This window comes from Tyto alba, unplaced genomic scaffold (assembly GCF_018691265.1).
Source record: "Tyto alba isolate M040663 unplaced genomic scaffold, T.alba_DEE_v4.0 Super-Scaffold_9, whole genome shotgun sequence".
Taxonomy (NCBI): Eukaryota; Metazoa; Chordata; class Aves; order Strigiformes; family Tytonidae; genus Tyto; species Tyto alba.
This window is the reverse complement of record NW_024881330.1, coordinates 2,971,321-2,995,530: the sequence shown is the minus strand read 5'-3', so window position 1 is coordinate 2,995,530 and position 24,210 is coordinate 2,971,321. Positions and strand designations below refer to the sequence as shown.

The 24,210-nt window shown below is 47.3% G+C and overlaps 1 protein-coding gene across 9 annotated transcripts in view; it reads left to right on the top strand.

The window, feature by feature from the left end:
• ADGRB1 (adhesion G protein-coupled receptor B1) overlaps positions 1-24,210 on the top strand; it is a 280,012-nt gene that overhangs the window by 179,758 nt on the left and 76,044 nt on the right. For all 9 annotated transcript variants that reach the window (XM_042785910.1, XM_042785909.1, XM_042785908.1 and 6 more), the window contains one exon: positions 12,958-13,099. In XM_042785910.1, coding sequence (XP_042641844.1) covers positions 12,958-13,099 — 142 coding nt within the window. The remainder of the gene's footprint in view (positions 1-12,957; positions 13,100-24,210) is intronic.

The following is a 24,210-nucleotide window of genomic DNA, read 5'->3' as shown; positions in this document are numbered from 1 at the left end:
TGTCCGAGGAGCAGGGTTGGACCATAACAGACAGCCAGAAATAACTTGCTGTTATTGTCCATACGGTTCTGAACAAGTCTGTATTGCCCAGGAGAATCTTACTAGGATGTTTGAAAGACATAATAACAATGCCTCGGGGTTTTAAAAAAGTTAACCCCACAACTCCCATCCGGTTCCTCCACCCCCGGCTCCTTACTCTCACAGAAACAGGATCTTGGATGCTCCACTGCAAAATGTGAGTTGCCTGTGTGAAAAGGAGGTGGCAATGCATAAGAGACTTTTCTCCTGGCAACCCCAGAGGGGTGACGTGATACGGTGCAAACACGTAATGTGCCATGATGGGACGTGTCTCTTCTGTGTCGAAGGGTGACCTGCTTCACCTGCTTGCAGTTTGATGGGGGGTGTTGGCTGAGCTCTCTCCCCCTCAGCTGCAAAGATGCAGGTGTGAAAGGTGCGCTTCTACTTCGGGCTCTCCTGCCATTCCCTTGCAGTTCTTTGGCAAGAAATAAATTAGGAAATTCTCAGTGGACAGCCCAAAGGGCTCAGCAGCTCCCCTGGATTCAGAATAATTTCAAAAAGACCCCAGAATCAGTTTGTACAGTGCCAAGCCCTTCTCAAAGGACATCTTGCACCCCCCTCCACTTTCCCTCAGCCAACATAGGGCTTTCAGTTTTTTAGGGTGATTGCCTTTGTGCTGCTTTTAATGCCCCTCTCAGATGGAAACACTGGAGCGCGAAGCTATCCAGAGTTCCCAGGTCCAGATATATCCGTTACTGTGATCCAGTTGCATCTGTGAGGACTTTATTCTTAGGAGATTTGTGTGGGGTTTGCTAAGTGCATTGAAGTAATTTGTACCTTTAAAGGACTGCATCTCCCTCTTGGTTACGGTTAATCTTTAATCCAGCATCTTCATCTTTGCCTGCAGCACCTTAATTTGGCTTCTTGATTTAATTTCTTTTACCGTCTGCTACCTCCTCCTATTCCCAGCCCCTCTGTCATCTGCCTGATTTATTTTTCTTTGTCTCTTTATCCGCTAGCCCTGCACTCAGCCATTAAAATTTTCTGATTTAGGTTTCTGAGAAGCAACGTACCCTGGAGCTAGTGTTTTGGTGGTGAGAGAGCCATCCTTCTTTCCAACCTGGCCCTGGGGCCTCCTGTACACTTTGAGACAGGGCTGGGACACTGGCAGCAGTGTTTGCTGTTTTGCCAAGTGCTGCTTGTAGGTAGACAAGATAGTCTGCGTCTCCATCCCTGACTTTGCCATGAAAATTTGGGAAGAGAAGATTGCTAGGGCCATTTCAGAGAAGGGGGTGGCTGAAAAAAAAAGAGAGCACAAGTGACAGGGAATTTGGACCAGAGCTGGGATTTGCAGGCATTTTGGTCAAAGCTAATAACACCCTTTCATCTTCTTCTTTTCTTTCGGTCTCACACGCACTAGAGCAATGTTCCAAATCCCCAGCTGGACCAGCCTGTGGCCCTGTCATTGCCAGGATTTGGTGTGAGCAGCCATGGGACGACGGTTGCGGGCATTTCCCCACCCTTCTGCTCCCCTCAGCTCTGGCTGAAGGCTTAGCAGGGAGCTCTGGGTCCTTTTAGGCTCCATTGGGGTCATTTAAGAAGGTGGAAGTGCTGAACAGTGAACAGGACATAGATGTTGCCACGTCTGAGGCAGCCTGACCATACCCTAAAAAGGTTGATAGATATCTCTTACCAGGTGTTTGTATTGCTCTCCTTGCCTTTAAACTAAATGCAGTTGTACGTCCTTGACTAGCCAAAGGGAGCGTTCCCGGCTTGTTAACTGCTGGATGCAATGTCTTACATTTATTTTGGCATCTGGTACGCTCGGAAAAAGCAATTACTACCTTGTTCCCCAATTCTTCCCAAGCCTCCTATCCCATGAGACTTGAGAATGGGACCATGATGTCCAGGAGTAGAAAACAGTGTACTCTGCTAATGTGCTCGGTTCCTCTGAGGATTTTCCCTGAAATGTTTTCAGTACATATGACAAGGCTGTTGCTTATCACTTTGGTGCACTGAGTATTGTTCTCTGTGTAACCAGGAATCTTTCCCAGTTTCTCAGAAATGGTCATAGGATGACTGGCTGTTGTACAAGGCAGAGAAAGAGGATTGCCTGGACCACCTGTGGGTTAACGCCTGACATGGAGCTGCACCCTTTTCTAAACAGAAAAGCAGAGTCCCATCTTTTGGCCCATGGTCCAGTTTGAGTCTTCCTAGCATGAGAGGGACCAACTACATAGCCAGTCACAAGTCTATAATGCGTCAGGCATCTCATGGTAATTGAGAAGCTACAGCAGGAAAGCTGATATGGAAGCTGAGAGCATGAGCTGAACATTTTCACGTCCACCTGGAGGAACATACACTCTTGCTACACATTTGCTAAAGCAGGAGATTTCAGGAGGGTCGTGCACGGTGGTACAACTAGTGCTTTTCAAGACCTGCCGAAATATTTCGATGCAAGTTGTCTAGTCAAGGACAAGCTGCTCCTGGAGAGAACAGTCCTGCAAAGGCTGGATAAGCAGCTGTGAATGTCATGTAGGGGTGGGAGGGAGACAGATATATCACTCACTGTTTTCACCTTGTCCTTTGTTGGAAAGGAGCCCTATATGATAATGAGACCAGTCATCTTACTGCTCATCTTTCCATTCCCCTCTTGTCCCGGTGGTACCCTTCCCTCCACTCGGAAAAGTCAACTTCAGAGAGTCCCAAGCCCTGTTTACAATACTTTCACAGTAGCTCCTGTTTTTACCTTTTTCCCCAAATGATCCCGATACCTACTGAACTATTTATTGCTCTGATAATCTGGTGTAGCAGGAAAGCTCCAATGGGGCAGCTTTGCCCAAAAATAAGATTAGGAGGCATGGCCTGGACTTCTTACATCAGGAGGATCCTAGAAATGCTTTTAGCTCTGGATAGCGAGTTTAAGAGCTAAGGCTGAAGTCTTGGACAGAGAGAAAACTGATCTATTGTGGAAAGTAGTCCAAGGTCATCTTCTGCAGTCACTGACAGGTGAGCTGACCTGATGATACCAGTGTTTGCAGTGTAGCTAAATCAGAGAATTATTTTTCTTTTTTCTTAAAGCCATAAAGTCATGGCACTATAGGGAGCTGTAGGGTTTTCTGTTTCTATTTCACAAGGTTCTGTAGAGCAGCTTGAAAATATCATCCTTTTAAAAGAAAAAAATCTACAAGACAAAAAGACTTCAAATATGTTAAACAAAAGGTAAAAAAAGAAACCCTCATGATATTTCAAGCCAAATTCCTGGTCATGTGTGTAAATTGATCTGTGATACTGTAGAAGAGATCCAATCTGTAATTACTAAGCAAGCACTAAAAATGGGGTCAGGAAGGAATATTTCCCCAGATTTGATGAGCGGGAGCTGTTGAAGCATGCAACATGAATATTGTGACACCTCACAGGGATTTTCACATTTGTTTCTGTTTTAAAGACCAAGGACTCTAGCAGTGTCTTTGGTTTGGTTTCTCCATTTCTTCTCTATGTAGTCCGTGGTATCAGATCTTCTGTATCAAAACTTTGACATTTGTGGCACACGTTGAGGATCGATCAGTGGCTTACCGGGTAGGACGCACAAGGCAGAGAGGTCCTTCTGGGGGTCTATCCCAATGAAACATCTGTCCTGAGACTGCCTTTGGAAAGGAGATTTCGCAGGGAAGTACAAGAAAATCGCCATCGCAGGGTATGGACCCAGTGGCCAAGTTCTCCTCTCCCATCTCACCCTTCCTCGTGCGCTGAGGCAGGTCTTCAGAGACCAAGGCATGGTGCAAGTTTCATCGGCAAGAGACGACTCCCGCATTTCAGGCCGCCTTCTGAAGCTGTGGAGCCAGAATGGAAAGGGGGAGAGCGCTCATTAATGATCAACCATGTGCTCTGGATTTTAAACGGCAGAGTCCAAAGCCCAGGAGGCTGACGATGTTGGGAAGTGCTGAGCTACCTCTCCGGTGGGATGGTGTGGCCTTCTGATGAGAGTCATTACAGCTCAGCGTCAGCTGTATTTATGGTGTCTGAAAAGATTATCTCCAGATAATCTTACGGGTATTTAGCCAGCCATATGCTTTATTTCAATGGTAATATGTATTTCTTTGTGCGTTTTAACATTGTTTATGTTAATTAAGGCTTCAGACTGGATGCTGCATATGGGCTGTTTCATTTTTTTTTTTCTGAGGCTAATTTGCAGATAGTAAGTAACCTTGTCCCCTGCAAAATGCTCCAATTCAGTTAGCAGTGATTATGAATTCACAGCTGGGAAAAAGGCCTTGCTTTTAACCTCCTTATAACTTTTTCTTCCTCACCCTCCCTCCCCCCCCCCACAAAAAGAAAAGGACCTGGAGAAAATCCCGAAAATCTCTCATTTCCCATAGTCATGAATCTTTTTTTAAATCACCATTGTCTTGATTCTGCTTGTGTCAGTTCTGAAGTAAATCAGCCAAAAACACCTGGAAGTAGGGGCCTTTCAGAAGAAAATATAATTAATATTCCTGCTCAGGTTTCACTTTCCTTGCACCAAGCAACTGGATCAATAGTAGGCTTTTTTTTTTTTTTTCTTCTACTTTTTCCATTTTCATTGTTTTTTCTAAAGAGCTAATTTAATAATAGTTGCTAATCTGATTATTGATTCTTTCCTACCAGCAGAAAATTGTTTTGTTCAGTGCCAGGTCTGTGCTGTCGGGGTAGAGGTGAGAAAAAGGGCATCAGTGTCAAACAAAACTCATCAGGAAACAGAGATCTCAGCAGTTGAGCAAAAAGTTTTAGAGGGGCTCCAGAGACCTGGTGATTTGGTTTTTTTGTTTTGTTTGTTTTTTTTTTTCTTTCTGTGAAGAAACCAGGGAACCCATCCAAAGGATGTGGGAGGCAATGTTGCTTGGTAGCTTCAGAAATGACTGCTTACTCCAAATACCAGAGCTCTATCAGTGCCCTCTTCCATGTCTGTATCCATTCGCATCGCCTTTGTGTGCTTCAGTTTCCTTATCAGATAAGTGAGGTCAATAACACTTATTTCTTTGAAAATGAGCGTAGGAAAAGTGCTGGACAATCAGGTTTTTTTTTTTTTTTTTTACATTGGAGCTTCGTTTTTCAGATTGGGTTACACGGATGTCACCAAGCTGGTGCTACCCTTCCCTTTCAGAGACGCAGAAGTGCATGATTTTTCTAGGAGGGTAGGTTTTGCTCCAGTAAGCTTAGACTGACTTGCTGGATGTGTGAGATGTCTTGCAGGATTTTCAGTAGCATAACTGAGAGCTCAGCCTGGCTTTCAATCAGTGGATTGGTCACAGAAAGGCAAAATTATCTCTTGGATAATAAGATGACCCTTGTGAAACAATTTTAAAAATTGATTTTAGCCCACATATAGCTTAGTGTTTAAATTTATTTCAGTGTCTACCTACCTGGCATGAGATCCTTGGTGACTATTTTATCAGGCAATCAAAGATTTTTTTTTCTTTAACCAGTCTTTTTTTTTTTTTTTTTTTTTTTCAAAAGTGCAAACCTTTTCATGTCCCTTTTTCCTTGGAACAATCCATTTTTTAATCCAACCCGGAGGTCCTGCAGAAATGGTGACTCTGACACACTTGCTGTAGAAAAATGATTGTACATTTTTTGTCCCGAGCTATTGTGCAGAGCCAAAGTGTTTGAAAGGCGCTCTGGGGCAGCCTTTGGCTGGAAATGAAAATTGCTTTTGGGAATCCCACAAAAAGGATTAACTTTGACTTCATCTCTGGTTCGTTCTCCAAATTAATAATCAATCTGCCAGCTGGGCCCATGCCAAGCACTTACATGACCTGCCTGGTTAGCGAGGGGGGAATGGCCCATGGAAAGCAAGAAGGATCAGAGTACCACAGAATCACTGAGGTTGGAAGAAACCTCTAGAGATTGTTTGTATTACTTAAGCCTCAAATATATACCCCATTTTTAAATCTTTCTGATCCATGCCTCTTCCCACAACAACAGCTCCCCGCTTGTGCAAATTCATATTCAGAAGAGCATTTCTATTTAAGAAAGTCCTTAAGCATGTGCTTAGCTCCTATTTAAATCTACAAGACAGTGCTTAATTGCTTTTTCCCATCAAGTGCTCAGATAATGTTCATAGTCGTGTTGTAACATATGGTGAAACATTTTCTTGTGGAACATCGTTGGAATTACACTGGAGATGAATCTGACCATAGACACTAGAGACAGAACCGACTTGTCAGGTTTCCTGCTAACCCTTCCAGTACAATGTTTTGTACGCCAGTCTGGTTTGGGGATTTCTAAAATTCCTCTTTGACTGGCTTGTAATCAGTCTGACTACACTGTTCTCTAATATTCTGCCCACGTTTTCCCTTTAGTACAGTTCCTCTTTCTTCCCTCCCCTCTTGAGACCGCCTGGAAATAATTCTGCTTCCTTATTAGTGTACCTGGATTCAATATTTGTGAATAACTCAAATTCTACTCTTTTTCTTTGCCACTGAGCTGTGAGCATGGGTTTTCCGTTACAACCCCAGTGTGCTTTTCTGCAGAATCAAAGGTTTTGCTGAGAAGATAGAGGCTCAGTACTGATCTACAGATGAAACCTATACACACAGGCATGCACACACAAACACACACATATACCTCTGTTTAAGGACCTGTTCATTAAAAACCCACTTTATTCTGCAGCTTTTAATCAGGTCCATGATGAAAGTATTTCGCACGCAAATATGTAATATCCCCTTTTTGTAAAATCCCTTTTTTGTAACTTGAAGGGATCACAGTGAAACAATATATTACAAAATTCAGCAGTCAAAGCATTTAGGATTTGAAGTCTGCCCTGAACTATGAGGTTTTTGGTAATACTTGCTGGCTGAACCTTTGTCTGGGCAGAACACTGTCTTCATCCAACAAGACTGAAACTCCCTTAGATGTGATTCACTGGAGCACAGAGAGACCCCATTAGATCTCTCTTGGGGGGTATTGAATATGTCATCTGCAGCAGATGTTGCTGGACAGGCTCAAGCGTTCAGCAGCCATGAGTGGAACCACCCAAAGTCACAAGACTGGCATTATTCACAAGATTTCATATTGATACAGCTGTGATTTTGAACCCTTCCAGCTGCAACCGAATCACGCATTTTCAGGAGTTTCTCAGCGGCCACGTGAACTGGAAATTAATTAGAAAATAAAGAAACACAGGTTGAATCCAGAATCTAGGCTTGAATGAAGGTTCATAACATCATGTCCACGCTGGGAATAAGGCAATGCTGGCACCTCTCCTGAGCACCGTGAGTGAAGCGAAGAGCAAACCTCTAGATGATGCATCAATTAGCTCTTGGGATGGTGCAGTGCCCAAGAAAACTTGAGCTCAGCTCTCTGAAGACTGAGCTTAGCCTGCCTCTTGCCACATGGTAGCACGTGGACGGTGAAAAGAGGCTGGTGACTCTTCTGGCATGTCCTCCCACCTGCAAACACATTCCCCCAACCCGGCTCCAAGCCACATCCCAAAAGGGTGCAGAGATGTTCGTATCAAAAGGATTGGAGGGCTACGAGACTAGGAAATTAAGCATATCTGCAAAGAGGAAGGAAAGGATGAGAAAAGAGTTATTCTTCTGAGGACCTTCAACCCAGAGGAATGGGCACGCTCTTTGGAGCAGCCAGCATTTGAATATTCTCAGTAGTTTAATGACTGCTAATAATTACTAATCACTGGTAGTAACAAGGGCCAGATTTAAATTTTCTATTAAGTGGCATAGTTGGACTTATTATGAGGTGATTTACATCGAGTTTCTGACTCAGCATGTCCCACAGCACCCATCCTTTATGGGATTTACAGCAGCTTTTAAAGTAAAAACTGGGTGGCTTTGATCCAGTTGATCTTTTTGTATCCAATGGGATAAATAAGCAGGCATCAAACCAGATCTTATAAGAGCAAAAGGCAGTTGTTGTAATTATTTTTTGTTTTGCCTAGATATCACTATGTGCTCTTTCAGTATGTGCATCTAGAAATGGATATCAGACCATGCCAAGTGCTGCTTTGGCCCTGGATAAACTTTATTGATATTGCATTCACTGCCAGCTTTTCTGTCATGAGAGGGTGAGACCAGGAGCAGCATCTAAGGAGTGTTACTCGTTTTCTGATACCTTCCCTGGGGTTTCCAGTTTTGGTAGGCTTCCTGATTTCTTTTTCTTGCTTTTCTTTTCTTTTTTTTTTTTTAATTTTTTTCTTTTGGATGAGGTTACTGCTGTTGATACATGGCCCAGATCTGTCCTAGCCTACTCTGAAAGCTGGTAAATGAGTAAAGCTGGGCTGCGGGATTGAAAGTGATGTGAAGGCAGCTGTGTTCACACATTTCAAGAGAGTTCAAATTACTTGAGGGCAGGGGGTGTACGTGTGTGTCAATGTAGACATATTTGATGCTTTAAGAATGATAGCTTTAAGCGTGTCTATTTGTTGTGAAAGCCTGCTTAAACAAACAAACAAACAAAAAAGTTAAGGATAATTAGGAGCCCTTTTAAGAGCACTTTTTTAGATATCTGCAAACCCATAAATGAAAAACGTAACTAGAGCACTAAAAAAAAACCCCAAAAAACAACCAAAAAAACCCCCAAGAAACAAAGACAAATAAACCAATATCTAGAAAAAAAAAAAAAAAAAAAAAAAAACAACAGTCTATTTCAGAAGGAAAGTAAAAGCTGTTGGAGAGATACGGACAAAGGATAAATTGATAGCAAGCAATACAAATTAAAAGCTTGAAAAAGATAAGAGAAAAAAAGATATAAGAATTTTATTGTTCAAGATGGTTAAAACGAATAAAAGGGAAAGTTTAGAGTGTACTAAAACCAAAATAAACCTTAATGGCATTGGTTTGTTACTAGCTAGAAATGACAGATTTATTTATAATAATGCAGAAATTTCAATGAACGCCTGTATTCTGTAATTGGAAGAGAGCCTGGTTACTTCATCCACATCCCAGGCTAATTAAATACTTTTCATTACACCAGCAGCTAGAAAACATGCTATACATGATCTAATAAAGTAAGATGTTTTTAAGAGAAACAAGATGGAGTAATTTTGCATGCAAGAGTTTTAAAAGAGCAGGCCAAGGCTGATAGGGGATCATTGCTTTTTCGTAATAGAAGGGTGGAAGTGTTCCCAAAATCTGGAGAGAGAGGCATGCGTCTGTAAGCACAACAGCTTCGCTCCAGAGTCACCCGCCTCACATCTGTCTTAGGCACAATAACACACCATCTGATAAGGGATCCAAAAATTAGGGGATTGTGGGTAATATTATGATTATAATTGAATAATAGCATACTCATTAAAATAGAGAAATTAATAGCAATCAGCTCGTGGAAAATAGATCTTGTCAAGCTAAATTAATACTTTCTGTGAGAATACATAACTGGTTGGTAGAGTCTGAGCATTTGTCGTTATTTGTACACAGCAAAAATAAGAGATTTGTCTTGGCACCGGTGAATAAGCAGAGCGACTGGCTAATGCAGTTCTTGGAAATACAGGCGGTACATATCGGGGAGAATACAGAATTCATATTCCCTCTGAGATTAGCCCTGGATTTCTCAGTCCCTTCCGAGAGGGGTGTTGGTGAGTGGCAGAAGGTGCATGGAAGAGACCAGAGAACAATACCTGGATCCGAGAGTCTCCGCAGAGACGATGTGACTTAGCTCAGTGAAGAGCATTTCAAAACCTGACTATCCAGGGAAGACAGATTTGTGCCCCATCAGCTGGGTGGACATGCAGTAGAGTCCAGACATTTAGAAAGTGCTGGATGGGTGCCAGAAAAAAAAAAAAAACTGTTCTGCTCGTTGCTGACTTCTACAGGAAAATTAATTTAGCGCTTTTTTTTTTTTTTTTTTTTTAATTATGAAAAGTGCTTTAATCCAAAACGGAGATAATTCAGGAAGGCTCAGTGTCACGTGTGAAGCTGGATCCAAGTAGATAATCGCAACAGAATCAACAGCGTGTGCTGATGCTCTGTCAGCCTGTTGGAAGCCAGCCCGTTCTCTCTGCTTTCCTGCACAGTGGTTGGGGAGGTGGACGGGCGCTCTGGCTCGTTGCGTGACGAACGGGACAGCGTGTGTGTGTGTGTGTGTGTGTGGTGGAGACCTGCAGAAAACTTCTCTCCAACTCTGCTGGAGTTAGCAGTATGGAGAAGTCCAAGCCATCTGCGGCACACCTAAGGTCTGCTGAGCAGCTTGGCTCCATCTGGAGCTGCCTTCAGCTTGCTGTTGGCATTCTTGACTAGGTCCCCTCCTCTGAGGATGCTCAAATGTGGAGAGGGGACATCTTGACCCGTGTTCCTCCAGTGAAGGAAGCCCTTTCGCTCTGCCTCCCCATCCTGTCCCAGGCTCCAGTGAAGCCCATGGTATCTGCGTGGATCCTGACCTTCTCCCCACCCGTTGCATTTCTGCTCTTACTCGTCACCTTTGCACCCCCATACGTGACCATGTTTTGGGAGAGTGGTCTGGACAACACACAGAAGCAATGGTTGAAAAATGACTGTACTTTTCGGATGATGACCGGCCCCGTGGCACACGAGGCAGAGCGGGAGGTTCGCCGTTCCCCTGGCTTAGCCTTTAGTGCTCGCGTGGAGATGGGGCTGCAATAATTTTTCCTGGAGAAACCATCCCACCTGCGGGATGAAGGCCAACTTCATGCGGAGTCTTTCCCACCTGTGACCCCTTCCCCACCCTGTTGCTCTTCCCCAGCCTGAAGGGATGCCGTGAGAAGGCAGGGGCTCTGTCCTTTCCATCTCTTGAGGTCCCTCTGGCCATGAGGCAGGGTCATCCCTGCCATGCCCAAAGCTCTGGGGGTGCAGGGGAGGTCCGAGGGGGGGGTCCTGTCGTGGCCTCTGGAGACCCTGGCCCCAGAGAGCTTGGAGGGGGGAGGACAACTGAGGAAGAGTAGGCAGGAGGAAGGGCTGGTGGCTGTGGAGTAATTGGGAGGGTGGTGTGGGGTGTTGTGAGGGGGTGGAGAAGGTGTGGAGCCCCGTATTGGGGCAATTGGTGTGGGGGAGGGGAGGGGTGCACTCCCCTGTGGGGCTCATGTGGCTGGGGGAGGTCTTTGGAGGGGGGGAGGGGGTGTGAGATGGGGGGGACACGTCTATATGGAGAGCGGGATGGGGTGCAGGGGGGTGTATGGGGTGAGGGATGGGGCTATGGGGGGAGTAAGGTGTATATCAGGTCTGTGGGACAGGTCTATAGGGTTATGCGTCCATAATGGGATGTGTGTGATACGGCTATAGGGATAGAGGGGTATATTGGGGGTTGCCTAGGACAGAGCTATAGGATTATTTATTCATATATGGGGTGTGTCTCACAGGGCTATAGGGTTATGCACCCACATAGTGGGTGTGTGGGACAAGGCCAGGAGGTTATGCATCCATATAGAATCATAAACTGGTTTGGGTTGGAAGGGACCTTAAAGATCATCTAATTCTAACCCCCTGCCCCGGGCAGGGACCCCTTCCCCCAGCCCAGGGTGCTCCCAGCCCCGTCCAACCTGGCCTTGAACCCTTCCAGGGAGGGGGCAGCCACAGCTGCTCTGGACAACTTGTTCCAGTGCCTCACCACCTCCCCACGGAAGAATTTCTTTCATATATGGCATCCAAATCTGCCCTCTTTCAGTTTAAATACATTGCCCCTCACCCTATCACTACACTCCCCGATATATGGGATAAGTGAGGCAGGGCTGTAGGGTTAAGGAGGTGTATATGAGATATGTGGGACAGGGCTATAGGGTTATATATGGGGTGTAGGTGTATATGAGGTATGTGGGACGTGGCTATAGGGTTATATATGGGGTGTAGGTGTATATGAGGTATGTGGGACGGGGCTATAGGGTTATATATGGGGTGTAGGTGTATATGAGGTATGTGGGACGGGGCTATAGGGTTATATATGGGGTGTAGGTGTATATGAGATATGTGGGACGGGGCTATAGGGTTATATATGGGGTGTAGGTGTATATGAGATATGTGGGACGGGGCTATAGGGTTATATATGGGGTGTAGGTGTATATGAGGTATGTGGGACGGGGCTATAGGGTTATATATGGGGTGTAGGTGTATATGAGGTATGTGGGACGGGGCTATAGGGTTATATATGGGGTGTAGGTGTATATGAGGTATGTGGGACGGGGCTATAGGGTTATATATGGGGTGTAGGTGTATATGAGATATGTGGGACGGGGCTATAGGGTTATATATGGGGTGTAGGTGTATATGAGGTATGTGGGACGGGGCTATAGGGTTATATATGGGGTGTAGGTGTATATGAGGTATGTGGGACGGGGCTATAGGGTTATATATGGGGTGTAGGTGTATATGAGGTATGTGGGACGGGGCTATAGGGTTATATATGGGGTGTAGGTGTATATGAGGTATGTGGGACGGGGCTATAGGGTTATATATGGGGTGTAGGTGTATATGAGGTATGTGGGACGGGGCTATAGGGTTATATATGGGGTGTAGGTGTATATGAGGTATGTGGGACGGGGCTATAGGGTTATATATGGGGTGTAGGTGTATATGAGGTATGTGGGACGGGGCTATAGGGTTATATATGGGGTGTATTTCACAGGGTTATAGGTTTACGCAGCCACGTAGCGGGTGTGTGGGATAAGGCTGTACAGTTATGGGTGCGTACGTGGGGTATGTGGGCTGTGGGGTTTGGGGGGGTGCATAGGGCAGCCGGGAGGGTGCAGGGGGATGTTTAAATAGAGGGGGGAGAGGGGTGTCCGCGCGGGGCGGGTGACCTGGGGACGCACCAGCACCGAGAGTAAGTCTAGAAGATGCAGGTCCGTGAGTGGGATGGGGGGGGGGGTGTGATGGGGGGTGTGTGTGTGTGTGTGGGGTGTGATGGGGGGGGGACGAGGTGCCCGCTCCCCGCCCGCCCTCTGAACGGCCGCTCTCCCTCTCTTCCCCGCTCCACCGCCCCGTTCCCTCCCTCCAGCAAAGCCTCCGCCTCCGCCTCTCCGCCCGGCGCCTGGTCCTGGCGCGGCTGCCGAACGGTCCCGCTCGACGCCTCCCGGACCAAGTGCCTGTGTGACCGGCTCTCCGCCTTCGCCATCTTAGCCCAGCTCAGCCCCGACACGGTGAGTCCCGCCGGCAGGGCCGCGGAGGGAGGAGCGGAGGGGGAGAAAGGCGCGGGGGGGGGGGAAGAAGGGTTGGGGGGGGGATAATACAGAAACAGGGGGGAAAGGGGACGCCACGGGGATGCAGCGGAGCATCCTCAGCGTGCGGCTTTGTGGGGTGTGTGTGTGTGTGTGGGGGGGGGGGGGGTGGGGACAGTCCGTCAATCCGTCCCTCCGTCCCGTTCCCCCCCCCCCCCCCAGCCCTGCTGCAGTCCGGTGTCGCCGGGATCGTAGCGACACACGGTGAGGTTTTGCATCACCTTCCCCCCCACCTTCCAACGCCGCCCTTCCTCTCCCCTTCCCCCCCCACCCCGACCCTGGTCGGGGGTTTGGGGGGACGCGCACCCAAAACACACACACCGGGTGCCGCGCTGCTTCGCAACCCCCCCCCCCCCCCCAACCACACACCCCCCCATCCCTCCATCCCTGCGCTGTGCTTTTGAATAGGAAAGCCGCTAAACGCGGGGGGCCACCAACCCCCGCCGGGCGTCTTCACTCCCGTGGGCTCCCCACGCACGAAATCATCACACGTGTCTTCTTTTTTTTTTTTTTTTTTTTGGGGGGTGTGTGTGTGTGTGTGTGTGGAATCTCCCTGCACCGCCCCACTTCCCTCCGTGGCTCCGCAGCTCACTCGTGTCCTCCCTCTCTACCTCAGGGTCCTTTCTGCTATCCCAGATTTTTTTTTTTTTTTTTTTTTTTTTTTGAGGGGGTGGGTGGGGGGATCCCCACTCTGGAATAGGGGACCGTGGAGAGGCGGAGTTGCAAAGTTTCGGTTGCTGTCGGTGACACGAAGCCGGTGCTGTATCTCGGACGGAGCCTTTAGTAAAAAAAAAAAAAAAAAAAAAAAAAGTGCGAGATTCCTAGAAATTATCACCGGGAGGCTGCACCCTGAGTCAGACAGAGGAGCGGGTGCCAGGGCACCGAAGGCGACACCAGGGTGGTCAAAAGGGGCATTCGCAGGCTCCTCTCTTCCACCTTGTGCTTTTAAATGTATTTATTTATTTATTTTAAGTAGTTCATCCCTTTTTGGACAGTTCCCATGTTCATAGAGCAAAGCCTCCCCCGCTTCCCTTCCACCTAGCTCTTCTCCATCTGCCTGGGCGCTGGGAGTTACTGGGCCCTTGCAATTATTTACTAATTATGCCTTGCTTGTTAAATGCTGGCTTAATTCAGCAAAAGGGGAGGGGAAAGGAAGAAAGGAAGGGTGATGGTGGGGAGGGGAGGGGGGGGGGGGAATCACATTTTCCAAGATGAAGGTTTGGTTTATTATTAGAAACACTAATGTATTTGGTCCACTAGTTACCATGGAAACAACATCTGCACTGAAGTGGTTTTAAAGACACAGCATTGGTTGTGTTTGCCCGGGCCCCGTGGAGGCCCAGCCACTACAACATTGTGAAATGGGCTCTGGGGTGTCACGTAGAGCAGCTTTCGGGGTCCTCTTGAGAGAGGCACCAAGCTTCTGATCTCGGTAGAGATGCGCTGGTCGAAGGATGCTCCAAGGTAGGACCAGGGCTGGCTTCCCGCTTGGGAAGGGGCCTGGGAGGAGCTGGTTGCATTGATGCTGGCGTCCCTGCACCCATCTTCTTCCAGGGGTTGTTGTTGCCTTGTCTTCCCGCTGGGCAGGCTGGGGTCCGCGTGAAGTCGAGCGGACAGAGGGGTAGCCTGCTGGGCTAGCGCTCGCCAGGAGCGGCACCCAGCCTTCTCAAAGCGGGCAGGCTGAGCTCAAGTGAGCCAGCCAGGCCCTGTCTCCCCCAGCTCCATACCCCGAAGGGCTGTGTCCTGCAAGCAGCAAAGCCTTCACCCTTCAGCCTAAGCTGGAGCAGCCCAAGCGTCTGGCTCCAGAGGCTGTGATGGCCATCACGATGACCGATGGGGTGAGTCTCGTCCTGCACGGGAAGGACTCCGTGCTGTCACAGCAGGCCACGCAGCCCTGACGGAGTTTTGGGGAGGTTGCGTGGTTGGAGAAAATAAACTGTGATTTCTGCTGCGGGAACACTTCTAAGGCAAAGCTTGAAATGCAGCCGGCCCAGGTGTGCAGCCGAGCCAGTGGTGAAGGTCTTCTGCTGATCCTTCTTCTGGAATTGGGTGGAGGACCAGGCAGTGTGGGAAGAGAGAAAGGAGTCTTTGGCTTGCCTAAAGCAGAACTTTCTCTAATGGAGACTATACGTTCACAGAGTGCTTGGTATTATTTAACTAAGCATCTAGGGAAAAAAAAAATGGTTAATTTGATGTGGCCAGATACTGCTACTCCCTCAGCTTTAGGTGTTTGGAGTGTTATCTGGATAACACAGGGTTGCTGTAAGCCCTTTATCATCCGCGCAAGTATTTCCGCATCTGAGAGTGGGCTTAGATGCAGGAGGATGCAGCTTCCTTCCTCCAGGCATGTTTTATTATATCTGCAACTAACCTCTCAGCTGGTCCTTCGGGGTTTAGGCCTAAAATTGCTCCCGTCGTCCTCTTTCCAACTCCGCTGGCTGCTGGTTGGGTTACATGTTCACAACTTATTTTTTTCCCAGCCTGGAGTCAACTCATGAGCATCAGGATGAGTCCTTTGGCCATCCTGGGAGGGAAGCTGGGGCCTGGCTACCTCCAGGATCCCCCCCATTAAGCAAAGCTCAGGATTTGTTGATGCTGTGGAGTGTTGTTCATCCAGGTCCTTGTGGTACCACCCTCGGTTTCCTGACCGAGTGTCATTCTGAGCAAGCCCACGCTGCCTCCCTTCCCCAGAGGTGGCATCTCGTCATCGTTGGTGTCTGCGGTGGTGACATTTATAGTGCAGTTTTTCATGTGCCTTTGGAGCTCTCAGGACAAGAAGCTCTGTCCGCCTGTGTCATTAATATTATTTATTGCTATAAATCTCCCTTCTGGAGCCTTTGGCCCTGGCAGTTTGAAATATTTGTAACCCTGGTATGGGCACAGCTTATTTTCAGTGAAAAAGGACCAGGAAAGGCTTGTGGGGGATGAGCGTTGCTGCCCAGGCAGCCGATTCGGACTCGCCAAGGACAGAGTTTCCCTGGGCTGGGACCTGGGAGTAGCTCATGTGATGGAGAAAAGGGGAAGTTTTCCTTGATTTCAATGAAGCTAGGGGCTGAATGCTCTGTGTTTTGAATAGGTTTTGGAAACAGACATCCCTAAACCACGATGGCACTGTTCAGATCCAGCTCAAAAGCTGGAGTTCAAATTTGACTTTCTCTGTGCCCGATTTCCCTTGGACCCTGCTATTTCGGCTAGACAGAGACAGGCTCTTGCACTGGTTTGGCACAACTGCTGTTGGACCATCATGAAAGAGTAAAACCTCTTAAATTGAGGGACATAGACAAGCTCTTTGGGGCTGTCTGTTCGTTTCGGATTTATACCATGCCTAGCTTGGTAGGGTAATAGTATTGACGTGCTCTGATGCTACACCTGCATAATAGCAGTGCTAACAGAGACTAAGGGCAAAAGGAAACTGCAGAGCCACATGTTCGAACTATATCTTTGAAAACTATGGACAGGCTGATTAAGAGTCTTGTGGTGGTGTTTTTTCAATATTTCTTGGCAGTCTTGGCAATTTTTGGAGGTGGGAAGGAAAGAGAGTGGGAGCCTGAGGATGCGCAGGAGGACCTTTCACTCTTTCGTTGTCTAGTTTGAGTTTGTCTTGTGTTGTCTCTTCTGCCTACCAGCTCATGATTAGCTATTATAAAGTCAATCAAGCTTTAAATCTTGATTCTTCCAGCACTTAGGAACTTAGTGAGACTGTACAAATACATCTCTGCTCTCTCCCCCTCTCCTTATTAGCCTCGTCCGCAGAGACAAGGCAGATCAGAATTAGTCTTTTGAGCTTGGCTCTCATTTCTAGTGCTAGTGAAGGTTGAAAGGTGCTGGTGGCAAGAACTTCGAGGGATGCTGAGTTTGTTATGTCCGTGATGAATTTTTGGAACATCTCATCTCCACGGTGGTGTTTACTGACAGGCAAACCATTAGCTGGAAGGATTGTACAGCACCTGTATATTTTTGTGGGGGTATATTGTAGCAGACCAAACTACAGCCCTGACTCGGAAACATGCTGGCAAGGCAGGTGAGTGTACGCAGCGAGCAGCCCTGACCCTGTGATATCCCAGAATCTTTCAAGAACATTCATTGTTATCTCCAGTTTGCACGAATGTTAAGACGTGGTTGTGCTTCTTACCCAAAGGGACAACCGCTTCTGAGCTCCCCTCTCAACTCACAACATTTACTTTTTCTTCCTGAAAACATCCCAAAGTTGTGTGTGCAGCAGAGGAGAAGAAATCCTTTTTACCCTGGGGAAATAACGAGGCATGGAGAGTAGACTTTCAGTATGCGTCTTGGCTAAGCAGGCTGTGGGAAGGGAATCAACATGCAGGTCGGGTGTGATCTTGCTGTATTTTCAGAATCTTCCCTCTGAAAAGATTGCCCTGTGGATGGGAGGTCTGTGCACTTCATGGAGTGCGTGCAGACACAAGGTGGGTTACTTTGAGGCCCTAAAACTCTGTAGGTTCTCGCTTGCACAGGGAGTAGATCCAGCTTTTCCAGCAGCACGCTTCTTTCCCCTGTAAAAATATTGATGTTTATGAATTAAAATATTTTGTAAGGGTGTAGCAGTTCTGACAACATTTTGATGGAAAAATTAGAGCAGTGTTTCACTTAGATAAGACCGGAGCACTTTATTTGGAGATGAATGCTTTATCATTTATATTCTACCATCGTTCATCACATGAGATTTGGAGACTGGATAAGAGCAAAACCTTTTGCATACCGTGAGAACAGCCAGTTCTCACGTTTTCAGGTTTCGTTAATAATGATGTTGTTTCTCCTGCATTATTAACTCTTTAATTCAAAAGTTGGACTTTCCTGCTGAAGGAAAGTTCTCAGTTCTCAGTTTTACCCAGCTCGAAGTCTTAAGGCATCCAACTACTGCCAGATTGTACAGGGGTCTAGGGAAGAGTTTATTAGACTGGTGTGTCTGAGTGTATTGGCTAGGCTACAGCCAGAGCTGTTTCTGTGCCTGCAAGTTAAATTGTGACCTTGGGCTAATCACTTCATTGTGTTCTTCTTCCGTTTCTCCAGCTGCAGCACCCTTGCAGGTGACATCCCAGGCTGCGTGCATCCGTATTTGCACAGTGCCCTAAGCCTGAAGGGTGCTACAGAAAGCACCGAGTGCTGTCATTTCCCTGACAGAGCATTAGGAACCTCCGCTTGCTCGGTTAGCAAGAGCGGTGCCAAGGCGAACATTGCTGAGCTGCAAACATTTGGGCTTTTGAGGTCCAAATCCTCTGCGAGCCTCCCGCTCTTGTGCCGTTGGCACCTCTTCCCGCAATCAGCCTGTCCTCTCCGGGATGCTGCTGCACGTAGAGTGTCTCTCAGGAGGTGATTGTGCCTCTTGCTGCGGAGCCCTTGAACTGGAAATGTTTCCTAAGATTTCTCGGGGATTTGTGCCGGTACTGCTGGACTGTCCCTGGATGTGGGGAGGCCAAAGTAGGAGTGATGCAGGGACATTCCAGCTGGAGTCCTGCTCGTCTCAGGAGAGCTTTGTGCTGAGATTGGGGATGGTGTAAGCGCTACTGGGGATTTCTGGGGTTTGCCCATCTCCTGCTCCACAGCTGTTTTCTCAGGGGTACCTTTCCCCAAGGTCTGTGGCAGCCCGTAGCAGCAGGCTGTGATTCTGCAAGTCTTTGCAAAGCTTGTCTTTCCTTTGCTCAGCAGGGATGCTCTTTTCACTACACCTGGTACAGTCCCCCTGAGTTTCAGCAGGCATTGATAGCATGGAGAAGATAGGGTACAAACCACCTGGGCAGACAATTTGCCGCCCCCCGCTCTCTTTCATAATACAATTAGGAAGTAGAGAGGATGTATGATGCCCTTAGATGGCCAAATGGACCAACCCACAGTCTAGCTCCCTCTTAAAAAGAATTGCATTATTTTTGAAATGTGACCCCTTAGCAGAGGGGCTGACTTGTGATCCGACGTTGTCGCCTTGCTGGAAGTCACCTACTTTTAAATATTTGCTTTCTCCTCACTGACTTGAAGTCTGTCAGTGTACATTGCAGAGTGAATTTGGGCTAAATCTCATCTGAGTTCGGAGCTGCCCTGGAGTCAGTGTACAGACAATTTATGTTGGGTTTTTAGAGGGAGGGGATTACTGATAGAACTTGTGCTGTGTTCCAGGTGCCAGGGAGCAGAGGAGCCCTGCGTTTGCTGTTTTGGTGGGAGATGTGAATGGAGATTGCCATTGCTATATGCTGTACACAGATGTCTAAGAAGGGATCCCATCAGCAAATAAGCAATTGGTGTTTGAACGTATATAAGTAGGATAATCAGAGACGAGGGGGGGATAGGAAATCCCTTTCAGTTCAGTGCTTCTAGGAGAGACAACACTTGAATATATTAAAAGAAGACAGGTAGCACACAAGGTAATAATAGGAGGATTTGGCTCAGCATAATAAGCAGTCATCCAGCATCCCACCTCCTTCGCGGCTGTCTGCGGATTCAGCTGTCTGTCGATCCACCGGGTAGTTCGCTAGATCTTCGCAGCTGACAGCTTTCCTCCGCTGAGTTTCTGCTCGGCGCTTGTGGATTCGCTCAGGTCTTTAACTCATGACAAAACTCCAGGCGGTGGGATTGCAGCAGCGTGGGTCTGCAGCTCTTCCCCCGCGAGCCGGAGCCAGCGAGCTCCGCACAGCCCTGGCACTGACTCTTCTGCAGGCGAATGCTGCATCACCCTGTATCTCTTCATCTGAAGGGGACGTGGGAGAGGAACATGATCAAGTGGCTGGGAGCTTGAAACCGTTGTGGGATTCAGTGCTTCAGCGTGAGTAATACCGAGCCAAATTCACCCTTCGGTATAAAGGCAAGGGCAGCACTGGCATTAACCAAGTGACCCCAGGAGCAGACCAGGGCTGAGGTTAGTCCCTTGTCTTCAGCTGAAATTAAAGACTCACCGTGCGTGTCTGGGATACTGCATGTCCAGGCGTTCCTGAGGGGTTTGGTGCTTATTTTGAGCTGCAGTGCTTAATGGCTTGTTGCCATGAAGGCAGCTTAGCAAGTGTGACAGCTGCCCTATTACCCAGCCACAGCTTACTGCTCTGTTAAAGGAGGTGTGGATTTAAGCCAGGACACCAGGGTCTTCCCAGTTCCCACTTTCCCCTTTCCTAAGAGCTCAAAAAGCAGCTCTCAGACTCGGTGTGTGCAGATTTGAGCCACTGAGGGCTAGAAATGTGAACAGAGCGGATGAGCGGTACCCCTCCGGGATGCTCTGCTCTGTGTTTAAGCAGGATGACTGGTATGGTACGTGAGCATGGGAGTGTGTGAGTATGTGCATGGGAGAGGATGATGTCTCAGAGATGTTTGGTGTGGGACCTCCATGCTGGTGGTGAGTGGAGGTGAGCTCTGTGAGATGGTTTGACTCTTTTCTGGAAGAGAAAAGACTGAGGGGGAAGAGGCTAAAAGCCTTCAAATGGGTAGAAGGTAGCTGTGGAAAAGGAGTAATCTGCTTTCTGTGTCTGCTGGGGATTGGACTCAAATTGCAGTATGAGAGATTTAATTTAGGCACAAGGGAAAACCTTCCAGCTGCAGGGACAGTCGAGCACCGTGAGCCCAGCCTCTGTTAGCGAAGGTTTTCTTGAACAGGCTGGGGATGGTTTAGATGGCTTTGAGGCAGGCGAATGGGTGAGCTGAGCTTGTCAGGTCTCTTCCCACCCTCTTACCTGTAATTCCGCGAACAAGATCCCTTCTGTGTCTGCTTCTTGCTGTGTAAAAGAGAGAAATGTGGCAGAGGTGTGGCACATTGCTAGGAGGTGGAGGAGCGGGATGGAGGCAGATGAGGATGACCTAGCGGGTTAGGGCATATATTTGGAAAAACCAGAGTCTGTCCACAACTGGGGAAGACCACCTTGCCTGCTTTCTGTATCCAGCTGTAGCTGTTGATCCACTGTTATTTTATATTTATCATGCGGTGTTTGGACCACAGCATCACCTGGGAGGCTTAGCTGTGGAGCACGACTTCAGCAGCCTGCTCCGTGCTGAACCAGCCTCAAAGCCACCCCGACCCAAAATAGGCGAAAACCAGCTGAATTTCCAGCTGAAATACAAGGATGCTTGGATACAGGCGGGTGCGGGGGCACATGTAAACAGCGCGAGGGCATTAGTCATCGCGATCCGCAGTAAGTCGTGGCACATCTGCCGTTGTCAGGATTGTTTTGTAGGCATTGCACCAAGCAGGGTTTTACAGAGGAGGCTTAAAGCAAGAGATAGCTTTAATGCACGGATAGCTTTCTAGGTGTTTTTTTTTTTTTTTTTTTGGAGGGGGGAGCTTCTCCCAAGGTAGGGGACGGCGTGGGAGATAGCACAAAGGTGCTCGTTTGAAAATGGTAACAAGTGGGTGACGGAGGCTGAGTTTCACGGGCTCATCAGGGGTGGGAGTCAGCGCATTAGTGCTAAATGAGATTATCCTCCTTTTCAAAGCACTTCAAGGACTAAGCACATTGTGTTTGAAGAGTCGGTTGAACTGTTGAGTGTTGCTTGTCTTCTATCATTCTGCGCCCATCTCCGTAGTACTTTGGCCTGGAAAAGCCCTTTATAGGTAATTTTGGCAAGCTGCTTCTCCACTGAGCCCTGTTGTGCCCTGACTAAAGGCTTAGGTGGCCCTTGAATTTCCATGCAGAGAGACATGGAAATTAAGTCACTATTATTTTTTTTACCACAAATGTCTACTTATTTAAACAAAAACTGAATCAGTTTTTGGAAGGGTTGTGCCCTTCATACTTTTGCTATCTATGAATAGCTGAGTGGACAAATCTACTGGGAAGATTTTGCCAGTAATGGCGGTCTCTAAGCAAAAATGGGCAACATGCATGGAAAACAAATGCCTGACTTGTAATTATGAATATTTGAGCTTGAAACTTCCCTCTAAATTTTAGGAGTGTCTAATCAGGAAACTGAGATTGTGCTGTGCATGATAATGGTCAGTCAAAACTAAGTCTGCAGCTGAGTGCTCACTAGCTACCTGCCCTACTAACTAAAAGGATATACAGAATATATTCAATAAATCTGTGAAAGCAAAATGAATCTGCTTTTTTTCCCCCAAGCAAGACAACGCTTTCATTTTTCATGACAAATTGTTCTTTTTGCTTTTTTTAAATACGGCGATCATGTCCGCCACTCCCCAGATGGGGAATATCCTGCTACTAGGGCCAGTTTTGATCTTGTTTATGTCAACTTGGTACAGTTGTAAATCCCGGGGCTGTTACAGTTTCGCCTCCCAGTCACTCAGCTATGAATGACATAGGCATCGGGGCCAGAAGCTGATTCCTCAGTTGCTGCTTTGAGATCACTGTCCCGTGTGGAGGGAATTAGCACCAGTGACTGCCCAGTAACCGCGTGTGCATTGCAGTGGGTTGGCAGAAACATGCTGGATCCCGTGGGCTCTACAGATTACAACAGGAATAAAGCTGTCATTGTCATCATAACAGGGTACAGATCATCTACTAAATGGCTGAAATCCCTTTGTCTCCTTTTCAGAGGCGAGCTCTAGCCCCTGAGCCCCTGAGAGCCTCTGAGGACTGATAATGAGCTGGAGACATCTTTTGCTTCAAGGTTGTTGGCTCAACCCTGGTTTGGGTCAGGAGCTATCACCAGTGTCAGGATCTTCAGTGACTAAAATGTGAGGCTTGGGATGCTCTCCCTGGGTCCTCCGGGAGAGGAATCCCAGCTGCAAAGGGACTGAACGGGGTCAGGGTTTAAGAGGTGTTTTAGGGATGGCTTGTGCAGTCTTTGCAAAAGAGTTTCACGGCTCGTGCTTTGGATGGAGCTTGTTCTTAAGGGCTGGTTTTCAGTAGGCAAGGGCGCTAGGAAGGGAAAGGGAAGGCAGGTGTTTGTTCTCCATGGTGGTAGGCAGCAGGGTGATACGAGCAATCTTTGCCAGAAGTCTTTCTCTAGAGACCATGACCTTGGGTGTTCCCTCCACTCCTCAGTCGGGTCTCTCCGAAAGCGAGGATGTGAGGGTATGGTAGAGCCACGTGTTGCCCGTGCTGTGGGGAGAGCTGCCGGTCTGGCATCACTCACCAGCACGACACTGATAGAGTAAAACAAACAGTGGGCTGTTTTGGAATAATTTGGTGAAATGCTGTTGCCTGGCATGGAACCAAAACACTGCTTAAATCAGGATAAACACAGTCTGGATTCCACCCTCATTTTCCATTCCCAGTCTGCCATGGACTTATTTTATTTTAACTGTGTGTAAATCTTACCACATTTCCCTGCAAGGTGCTCAGCACTGCTGCTGTGAAGTTGCTAGAGATGGGGGCACAGTTGTGAAACCAGGGAGAGATGGGTAATGCAAGAACTGTCTTGCAAATTAGTTACTGGCTTTGAATTGATTATCTTTTGAGTAATACATAGAAGGGGCAATCCCAGGCAGGAAGGAGCAGTAGTTAGAGCACATGTCCATATGGTAAAATAATGCTACTAGTAATAAATAGTCATAGAATCATAGAATGGCTTAAATACTAATACTGATACTAATACTAATACTAATACTAATGCTACTAATAATAACAGCAATAACAACAACAACAATAACAACTACTATTTATTATTATTATTATTGTTATTGTTGTTATTATTATTGTTATTATTATTATTATTCCATGGCGAAGGCAGCTCTAGCACTGTCCTGTAATTGTCCCTACTGTTTAATTGTTATAATGCTCCCAGGCTGTGTCTTGGCTTGTGCCAACTAGCAGTGTCTAGTCGTGGTCCAGGGGGTGGCATGGTCCATGAATGTTCTGCTAGGAAGTATGGAGAAGACCCCTCTGTTTTGAATGGTGAGTTTGTATGAATATTATCTGTAGCGTTTCACTTCATCTCAGGGCAATGGAGTGGGTCCTGGACCATTTTATTTTCTAGGACTGACAGAGCAAAATAGAGTTTTGCTGCTTACTGCAGTACCCGTGACAGTGGTAGTGCACAATCTGATTAAACTTTACTTCTGCCTCTGTTGTCTCAGAAGGAAAGAGCGTGCACCCATAGGGGAATAGACCGTTTTGATTATTACCAGCTTTATTGTGGAAAAT